Source organism: Macrobrachium nipponense, chromosome 28, assembly GCF_015104395.2.
Source record: "Macrobrachium nipponense isolate FS-2020 chromosome 28, ASM1510439v2, whole genome shotgun sequence".
NCBI classification, from domain to species: domain Eukaryota; kingdom Metazoa; phylum Arthropoda; class Malacostraca; order Decapoda; family Palaemonidae; genus Macrobrachium; species Macrobrachium nipponense.
The window spans coordinates 71564706-71575634 of record NC_087217.1 but is presented as its reverse complement, the minus strand read 5'-3'; the positions used below and the strand labels follow the sequence as shown (position 1 = coordinate 71575634).

Genomic DNA, 10929 nt, shown 5'->3' with positions numbered 1-10929 from the left:
TTTAAATAGCTATGGTGTACAGAATTTACCCAACAGGGTCAAACGTCGATTTAATAGTCCTTTGAATTATCAACAGTTTAATCCAGCAACACATTTTCGAATGGGATATAAAACCGAGCAGCTTTTTACAAATATATTTATTTAACGAGACCCAGCTTTTCCCAAAGTTTATTTATACTAAACTGACAGTCACCAATTGCTAAGATTCACATTAATTTATTTTCTCTCATCACACATGAATTAATTTTCCTTCAACTGTCCGTAAGTTCAACTTTATATGATTATCAAATATATAGAAATTAGCAAAATCTTAAGTTTATATACTAATGCACTAAATAGGCGCTTATCTACAAAGTTTTTACTTAATTTTATTTTCAACCAGACCCTTTTAACAAGAATTTCTCCACGAAAGTAAAAAAGGGAAGTTTTATAATCCAACTTTGTAAACCAAGTTCGGAGATAATGAAGGATCAAGGCATTTTCGCCCTCACCGACTACCCCCATTTGTTAAAACATGTAAATTTCAATTACTTTTCTCCCACGGCAGAGTAAACTTTGTTTTTTAATTCTAAAAATACTTAGAGAAAACAATAAGCTCAAAAACCACAACACTCATTCATCTCACTGAAATCTATTTTTCTCTTTGTTTCAGTTAAAGTTATAGTATACTTTGGTCTGGAGATTTCCATCCGTACTATTGTTAAATTATCGTCGTTGGTTTTTTTAATGCCAAAGTGCTAAAGGCATTGCAACTATGTCAAAATCCTGGGTAGATTATCTTGCGACAAACTGTCTATACATACATATAATAGTTCTAGTATCAGCATTTCTTCAGACTTTAAAAAATCTTCGCGAATAATTATTATTGTTATTATCATTATCACCATCAGGTTGGGAGAAACTGTCTGCAAATGTCCTTTGAGCGTATAAAATTTCTCGAGACAAGACTAACTGATTTCGTTGAAGCGGATGGAAGCATTCGTTGGAAAATCCCCTGCAGAAGAATAACTCTAGCTTGCATGTGCCACTATGAAAACTGAAAACCACGTCGCCTCAGATGAAATACAGAAATTTTCGAGGAATTCAGTTCTTAATTAACCCCCAACAACAGAGATAGGAGGATGAAACTCTCACTTTTGTTAAAGGAAAAATCATCAGATGAACAGAGAAAAGAATTGGTTGAAACCTGGCTAAATTTCCGGTGGATGATGCTTTCTGATGAATAAGTTTCTTTAGGTTACAGTTTAAACATTTGCCACCACAGAAATCCTCTTACCTGTTACGATAAGCCGGCTTGTCTTTTATCAAAGTATTAATCCTAAGAATCAAAGTCTACAGACTGCAAAGATGGAAAGATCCATTTATACATGATGCAGAGGTGAGTTATTAGATTTTAGCACTGAAGGAAAAACAATAAATATTGGTGTTACCTTCAAGCTTTCTAGCACCGAAATATGATCAGTACTGAATTGCTATAGTAGACTCACTTCAACCGTGCTTTTGATGTCTCCTGATTGGCTATTGACAAGCCAATGGCAGGGCTGGAAACTCTCAGTCTCTTTCGAGAGTTCACAAGGTAGGATGTATGTACCCGCTCTCCTGAGGGATACGTCTTTCACAAGTATCCCTCAGAGGATGTGAAACATACATCCCGCCTATGTGAACTCTCTCGAGAGAGACTGAGAGTTTCCATCCCCGTGATTGGTTGATCAATAGCCAATCACGGAGCGTCGTAAAGGACGGGCCTAGACATCAAATGTTCTTCAAATTCTATACTTCACTAGCAATTCATTGCCGATCAAAATTCAGTTTTATAAAGCTGGACAGTAACAAGATTTATTGTTTTTCATTCAGTCCCAAAATTGAATGACTCTCCTTTGCATCAAGTATAATTGGGTCTTTTCATCTTTGCAGTCAATATTTTGGTTATTAGAATTAATACCTTGATGGAAGATAAGTCCGTTTATCGTAATGGGTAAGAGCATTTCTATGGTGGCAGCAAATGTTTAACCTGAATTCTAAAGAATCTTATATTATATATATATATATATATATATATATATATATATATATATATATATATATGTGTGTGTGTGTGTGTGTGTGTGTGTGTGTGTGTATGTATAATATATATATATATATATATATATATATATATATATATATATATATATATATATATATATATATATATATATATAATATATATATATATATATATATATATATATATATATATATATATATATATATAAAATAGCTGACTTTGGGAGAGATTTAGAGAAACTCAGCCTAGGCCAGGCCAGACATAAGAATTTCCGGCCCGTCGTAGTAGCGAGCGAATTGTGCAGCTAGGTAGGTACTTCCTAGGCCTATTCATAAGATCCATGTCGCCTTGATCCCTTTTTAAAAGCTGGCCGTATGTTGTTTCCAGAATGACCTGCCAATGGTGGGGAGGGCGGGGGGTGTTAAGCTACCCCCAACGCCAAGCATCCGCACCTTGGATTGACCTCAGTCCGGCCCAGTCTCTCATAACGAACAGACGTCCGACTCTGCCTTCCCAAATAGGTCTAACAAAGGGCGCTGACCGGCTCGCCCCAAGCTCGGACAAAGCCGAAGCCATCCTCATCAAATGACACTCCATAAGGCACCCAGGTATACGTTTGAGTTGCATTCATATTGCCAGTTCTTTTCCTCCGAGTCAAACAAACTCTCTCACGTTTTCAAATTCAATTTCTAACTCCTCAAACGAACCTCCCTCTTCCATTCTACCTAGCGATCGCATGTTACCCCTGTGACTTGTCCAAGATCAACGATCTTCATTGAGATATTTTACTATTTAAGTACTAGAGTTCTCCCCTTGTGTGTGATTAGGGATAAATTCCCTCCATAAGTGCAGTAGCCTTAAATATTGTGTGAGAAGTCTTTGTTTTATGTTGTGTGTAATTTGGAATTCAATTACCTGAGATCATCAATCTGGAAACCAGCTTTGAATTGAATGTTGAATTCGGCCACTTTCTCATATTGTGCATGATAGAGTAATTCAAACAGCACACGGTGGGTGCTCTTTCCACGTAGCCTATATGCCGTTCAGTTATCTCAGGCCGTTCAATGGCTTTTTTCTTTGTAAATACACTTAATTTAGAGCTATTAACTGAGTTTCCATGGCAACATTTAAAACATATAACAATCCCATAACTCAAGGTAAGTCATAAGCGCTCCATTTTTTCCTCATTATCCTTACGTGTGTGTTGTGTTGGCCCTTTCTTGGCTGGTTTCTTTTATATTGAATTTTTGATCCTTGTTGAAAAAGGACCAACACAGCACACACAAGTAAGGATATTGAGGAAAAAAATAATATATATATATATATATATATATATATATATATATATATATTATATATATATATATACATAAAATGATAGATTGAGCAATGTTTATACAGGTAGATAGATGGACTAACACTGATGAATATCAAATACTCTCTCTCTCTCTCTCTCTCTCTCTCTCTCTCTCTCATCTGTTTGTCTACACACACGCGCACACACGTAAACACACCACACACACACACACACACACACACACACATATATATATATATATATATATATATATATATATATATATATATATATATATATATATATATATATATATATATATATATATATATATATATGTATGTATGTACGTATGTATGAATGTATCTAGCAAAGTTAAACACTATCCGTGTACTAGAATATTATGTTGTAGGAAGCCCACTAAAATTTTGAAATAAATGGAACGTTTTTATTTAAGCTTTCGGATAGTACATTCTCTCCTTCTTTCAGGAAGAGGGAGAGAATGTAGGTACTCTCCGAAAGCTTAAATAAAAACTTTTAATTTTTTGTCCAAATTTTAGTGGGCTTCCCATAACATACAGGTTATACACGGTTAAGACGGTTTAGAGAGCGACGAGAGAGAGAGAGAGAGAGAGAGAGAGAGGGAGAGAGAGAGAGAGATGAAGAATCATTATAGAATGAACTTCGCAAGACCCTACCTGGAGCAGTGTCGCTCTGATTGTCTCTATGGTTCACCTTCCTGATGGTGGCGTAGTATTGCTCCCTCTGGGCCATGTTGTGTTTGTTGTCCATAACGTCACTGGTCGAAGTGCGCTTCTCTTCGTCTTCACTGGCCTCCTTTCCGCTGCCACCAGGAGGTATTTCTAGGAAGGTTACGATTATTGCGATTATTTTATTAGTGAAAAGAAATGTGATTTAATGTGGTGATGTTTTTGAGTTCAATGCAATTTAGTTCAGTATGTGGTTATGCACAACATACTAACATACATGAAAATTGTAGTATGAGATCTTCATCTGTCATTTGTTTATTTAAATATGTCAGTCAATGTAGCTTTTGATATATACAATGAATCGCATCGCAATTTCGTATATTTAATGCCCTACAAAAGACTTACAAATTAATATTAATCTCTATTGGCGCATAGTAAAAGATATTAAAAGGCTTGCGGTTTGATTTTCAAATATAAGGAAAAAATATGATTGCAAAACTCAACAAAATGCAGTACAACTCGGATGTGATATTTGAAGATAAATGTCGGAGATTTGTCATCAAAAGTTCATTTTATTTTACGAAATTCACAATAAATGCAAATACATTTCTTAATATACCTACTTTCAAGGTTTTTTTGTATATTTATCGGTCACTGAGTCAAATAAGCTTCAAATAAACAAAGACAGAGTGTCTTTAAATGCAAATGTTGGAATATATGAAAGAATCCTCGAAGAAATGCAGTTGAAGACTGGTACTTCAATATGATGGTAAAGGTAAAAAAGTAAAATGAGTAGTTAAGAATAATATCGTTTCCTTAAAACTTTACAAAAGTGAGTTGTGAATCTGTCAAAAAATAACAAAATATGGTATACATCTATTACTTCTCTTAAATATTTCCAGTGACTCGCCAAAGGGAAAGTAACGTCGTGACTGACGATGGTACAAAGAGTAATTGGATGAAGGCAGCAACAGAGAGGGGATGGCAGACAATGTATTTCTGCGTGATTATGTCATTCGCAAATCAGGGAAGAAGCAGAAGTCACTATACAAGGTTTAGCATAGGAGGGGAATTGGAGTAAGTTTCCCCTTGACTAAAATGGTTGTGAACAGTGAATCATGAATCCAGCTGGGCTCTTTGAATATCATGCTTCAGAGCTCACAATACATTTTTTTATCAAAGATGAGCGAGGCAAAAATAGTTATTGACAACAATATGGTTCAGCCCTACACCTGGTAAGCGCAAGAGACGCAGATGTGATAAATACCTCTGTAGAAGGAGACATGTCTTATGGTGTAGTCAAAACAGGTAAAGCTTGGCATTATGCACAGATGAGAGAGAGAGAGAGAGAGAGAGAGAGAGAGAGAGAGAGATTAAGACTGCTGTAAATAAAGAAGATTACTGGCGGGGGATAACAGAGAACAATTGCTTACTTTTCCTGAGGCAGTAGCAGACGAGGGTCAGGGAAGAAGCGAGGGCGATGACAGAGGTCAAGAGCGGCAGCAGTACCCTCCACGACCCCCACTGCCTCCACCCGTCCTCAGACCACACAGGTGACACTTCTTCAGAACGTAAAAGAAAAATTCAGGCTTTAAAGCAAACTGAGACTGACTAACAAACATGAGTCTATAAAAATGCATCACATCGTCAGGCTTATGCAAAAGACGAATGTTTGTGTGAACATCGTTCACTAAATTATAATTAATGATAGTAATGGCTATGAAGGTATGGGCGATCTGCTTATACGAGATAAGAGATTTGAAAGTGTCTACAAAGTTACTTAAGATAATGTGATGATATTAAATAACTGATTTGACTAAACGTTTATCACTTTCTTCCTAAGAAATAAGAAATATGCCACTTAGTCTAGGTTTTTGCATTGTTGAATAATGGGAAATTATCTTAATTGACTTTTAAATATCATACTTGTTTCAATCATATTTATTGTTATAAACACGGTACATCTAATCCTGCAACAGAAAGAGAAAGTGCCTTGTGCATAAATGACTTCTGAAAGCGTTGGAAATCTGTCTTGCACTGCATTCTCATCAACTGAGTTTCCATAAAAAAAATTTATCATCAGTTGGTGAAAGTTTTTCGTTTCAAAGGACCTTCAGCTATGGCATGAATGGGAGTTGCGAGATCACCTCCCGGAGAGAGACAGATCTTCATATGTATAATGTATATGACAAATGCAGCTATGTGTGTGTGTGTGTGTGTCGCATCTAGCACATCTCATATTTTCCAGCAGCCAACACGCAATGCAAGATACGCTAAAAATACCTTGTGTATAAAAAAGGTAAAACTACCACCATTTTAGGAATATTACTTTGCACTGCCAGTTTTATTTTTCTACCAACCAAATTTCTTCCTAGTCTAACAAACAGTTGATGGCAAGTATAGCATGATCACCAAAGTTGGCAATCACTCGGTTCAGTCATATTTTGCGCCATATTCTTCAGCTTGAATTGACTTACAGATAATTTCTAACGCAATTTAATCACTCAACATAATACAAAATGTTTATAGGAGTTAAAAGGATCTCGTCATAGACAACTTGGACATACTTTAGCTTTTATAGCCTCTTAGTTTGTGTCAAATAGAGAAAGAGAGACAAGCATATTGTAAAGCTGGTTACCATTCATTAGCTGAAGTTGCGGTAAAATATGAATCAATAGCTAAATCAACACTAATATCTGTTATATTAAGAAAATTTTTGTTCAAAGATGTTACGGAAGTGTGGTCTTCGTGACTAGTTCCTTTAAATAATTAAAATCTACGGACTGAATAATTTATCACATTCTTTAACAAACACTCCATCTGTTTCTCTTTGAGGAACTTGCGAACTTGCTGATAGTGAAAAAAATTATAAATTAATACGTTTCACAGGGACGGAAATATACAATTATATATATATATATTATATGAGTGCGTGTATGTGTGGAACAATGGCATTAAAATATCTACACTTTGAACCTTAAACACGCTACATATTTAGAATGAATTATATAAGGCTTTTAAGAAGCAATAAATGCCACCCACCTCCAGAAGCAGTCAACGTTGCGAAGGAATAGCTGTGAGTCGTGGAACCTGCGCTCGTGACTGCTGTCGCTCTGAGGGCGTATCTGGAAGAGGGCTCTAAGCCCCCGACATCCACCCGATTCTCCTTGGGCCACCCACTCGACACTGATGGACAGGAAAACAATAGTCAAGGCAATAGGAGATTAGTTCGGAAAAGGTAGAATAAGTAGTTAATATATGGAAGGCTTTTACATAAAAAAAAAAGTCGAGAAACAGCAAATCATCTGTAATCTGACCTTGGATCCAGTGCAGGTCGTTGTGTCGACGATACTCCAGCACCAAGTGGGAGATGGGACAACCTTGAGCTCTCCACGCTTTCGGGAAAATGGCGATGCTCGAGGAGTTGAACGAGAAGAAGTGTTGAGGTTGAGGTGGCTGAGGAGGACCTCCCAAAGTCCTAACGACGGCGGTGCTGCTGCTGGGGCTCCCCCCGACGGCGTTGTGGCTTACGACGTACAGGTGGTACCGAGACCCGCATTCCAGGCCCTGCGATTTATAGGAGAAAAGTCCCGTTGGTCGCTGTGCAACGTAACATTGTAAGTAAAGATTTTTAGAATCCTTGATTTCCTCAGGCGGTTTTTTGCTCACGATCACTTCCAGGATTGAATACTAATGTGGATTATATGAAGACACTGAGGTTTCTACGTAGGAATCGAACATATCCCTGTTAAGTTAAACAGAAGTAGCCGAAACCTACAATGCAATGGAGAAGGATAAAATACTGTTTCAGGTCACTGGTACACACATCTGTCGAACTTAGATAGACATCACTACAGCTGGAATGCAGCCTTCTTCACCAACGAACCAATGTGCCTTATAAGTTTTTTGCTGAGAAGCCGATACACATACATGCATACATACATACATCACACACACAATTATATATATATGTATATATATATATATATATATATATATATATATCATATCATAACATACACAACACACACAAACACATTATATATATATATATATATATATATAGATATAATATATTAACAATTAATATATATATATATATTATGTGGGTTGGCGATCTGTGTGTTTGTGTGTGTGGTGTGTGTGTAATTGTAATAGCCACAATGCCCTCTTAACTTCTCAAATTCTTTGCTCATTTTTGGATACGCTTGTCACTACAAAGCCTTAAGCAAAGAATCTGAGAAGTTAAGAAGGTATTGTGGCTTATGACTTCTTTATAATTACATATAGCTGGTAAAAATTACTAGTACATTCTACATATATATACAGATATACATATATATATATATATATATATAGATATATATATAATATATATATGTGTGTGTGTGTGTGTGTGTGTGTGTGTGTGTATGTGTGTGTACATATAAATGCTACTAAGCTACTAATTCCATTCATACTATACATGCAATTGTTAATACCCATCCCTCCTTAAATCTTCATCAGTCATGTTCACTAGCTTTCATCCTTATAACCTTCACTTCAGCTCTGCTCTATCTTGCATATTCAACTACTCTTCCGAGGACTCAATTAAAGAACACTGGAATCTATTATCCTTAGCAGTATATGAACAACGTTTTACTTTAGGTCCATTTGCTTATTACTCTTTTTCTCTTATTTGGCTCAAATTTCCCTCTTCATAGGCCATCCTTTTCCCCAACTCTCCCTGTGACTGTATGCCACTATATAATCATCTCCGTCCTGCAGCCACTCACCCCCTTAATTGCAATTTGTACACTGCTCATAAACTCCCTACACTTTAATGTGTTAACGGCTAGACCTTTGTTTATTTTTCATTCATCCTCTCAACTAGCGCTAATCACGGCCTTTTTTTTATATAAAACTCGCTTGCTTTAATCTGAATAATATTTAACATAACGTTACCAACCGAAATATTCCCATTTTCCCTCTTGGTACAACCAGCTAATGTTGAGATATACTGCATCTATTTTCACTCTTTTACTTCATCTAACTTGTTCTTCAATCTGTTCCCAAATTTTGCATCTCATGAATTCTATTTCCTAGCTATAGTTATGAATTTTTTCTTTAGAAGAACCACATGAGAAAGCCTAATTTCGAAGCAATTCCTCCAGATTCTCCTTTCTCATTCAACAGAGGAATATCATACCTAACAACTATTTTATTCTGAAAACCAGTTAAGTATAGGTTCTAATTGTCTACTAGAACCTCTCTCATTCTTTTCTATTATACGACGATATACACTGGTACCTCAGCTTTATTCATCTGCTACGTGTAATATTACCCCCAAACATCATTAGATTTACACACAAGTACTCTTTTACCTCTCCTCACAAACCTTCTTACGAATTCTGCCCTCTCTCTAACTCTGCTTCTCTTGACCACTCTAAACTTTGTACTGCTGGTCATACAAGCCTTGACTTTTCATTTTTGTCTCACTGCCTCTCATAAGTTCCATATTTCCCTCTTTATGCAAAACAACCGTCAGCCATGCCCCACCTCTGTACCATATCCACAAACTTTCAAACGCAGAGACAAGGCTACACGGGTAAAACAAAATGAAATTGGTAATAGGTGTTGTTGTAGTAAACGGCATTAGCTAGATATGAGTACATTAGGAAGTACCACAAGCTTGGAATGTACACTAATGTCTCAGACACCAGGGTCGCTTGAGGAGAGTTAACGACTCCATAGGGCCTTGAAATTATCTTTGAATGATGAAGAGGCCTCTTTTCACTCCTGTGAGATGAAGGAACTTAGAAATCATATCATTTTTAATGCAATGTGATGAAGGAACTTAAAAATTATATCATTTTTAATGCAATGTGATGAAAGAACTTAAAAATTATATCATTTTTAATGCAATGTGATGAAGGAACTTGAAAAATTATATCATTTTTAATGCAATGTGATGCAATGAACTTAAAAAATTATATCATTTTTAATGCAATGAGATGAAGGAACTTGAAAAATTATATCGTTTCTAATGCAATGAGATGAAGGAACTTAAAAATCATATCATTTTTAATGCAATGTGATGAAGGAACTTGAAAAATTATATCATTTTAATGCAATGTGATGAGGAACTTGAAAATCATAATCTTTTTAAATGCTGTGATGAAGGACTTTAAAAATTATATCATTTTTAATGCAATGTGGATGACGGAACTTGAAAAATCTATATCGTTTGAATGCAATGAGATGAAGGAACTTAAAAATCATATCATTTTTAATGCAATGTGATGAAGGAACTTGAAAAATTATATCATTTTTAATGCAATGTGATGAAAGAACTTGAAAAATTATATCATTTTTAATGCAATGTGATGAAGGAACTTGAAAATTATATCATTTTTAATGCAATGTGATGAAGGAACTTGAAAAATCATATCATTTTTAATGCAATGTGATGAAGGACTTATATCATTTTTAATGCAATGTGAGAAGGAACTGAAAAATTAAATTTATCATTTTTAATGCCAACTGTTTGATGAAGGAAACCTTTGAAAAAATTCATATTCATTTTTAATGGCAATGTGATGAAGGGAACTTGAAAAATCATAATCATTTTTAATGCAATGTGATGAAGGAACTTGAAAAATCATATCATTTTTAATGCAATGTGATGAAGGAACTTGAAAAATCATATCATTTTTAATGCAATGTGATGAAGGAACTTGAAAAATCATATCATTTTTAATGCAATGTGATGAAGGAACTTAAAAATTATATCATTTTTAATGCAATGTGATGAAGGAACTTGAAAAATCATATCATTTTTAATGCAAATGGGATGGAAGGAACTTAAAAATAGATCATTTTTATGCAAGTGATGA

The 10929-nt window shown here is 35.2% G+C and overlaps 1 protein-coding gene across 1 annotated transcript in view; it reads right to left on the bottom strand.

Moving 5' to 3' along the window:
* The window catches only part of LOC135201872 (cell adhesion molecule Dscam2-like), a 220196-nt gene that overhangs the window by 10777 nt on the left and 198490 nt on the right, over window positions 1-10929 (bottom strand). Inside the window, 4 exon segments of the mRNA XM_064231173.1 lie at window positions 4043-4207; window positions 5488-5616; window positions 7097-7240; window positions 7372-7621. Of these exon segments, the coding sequence (XP_064087243.1) occupies window positions 4043-4207; window positions 5488-5616; window positions 7097-7240; window positions 7372-7621 (688 nt within the window).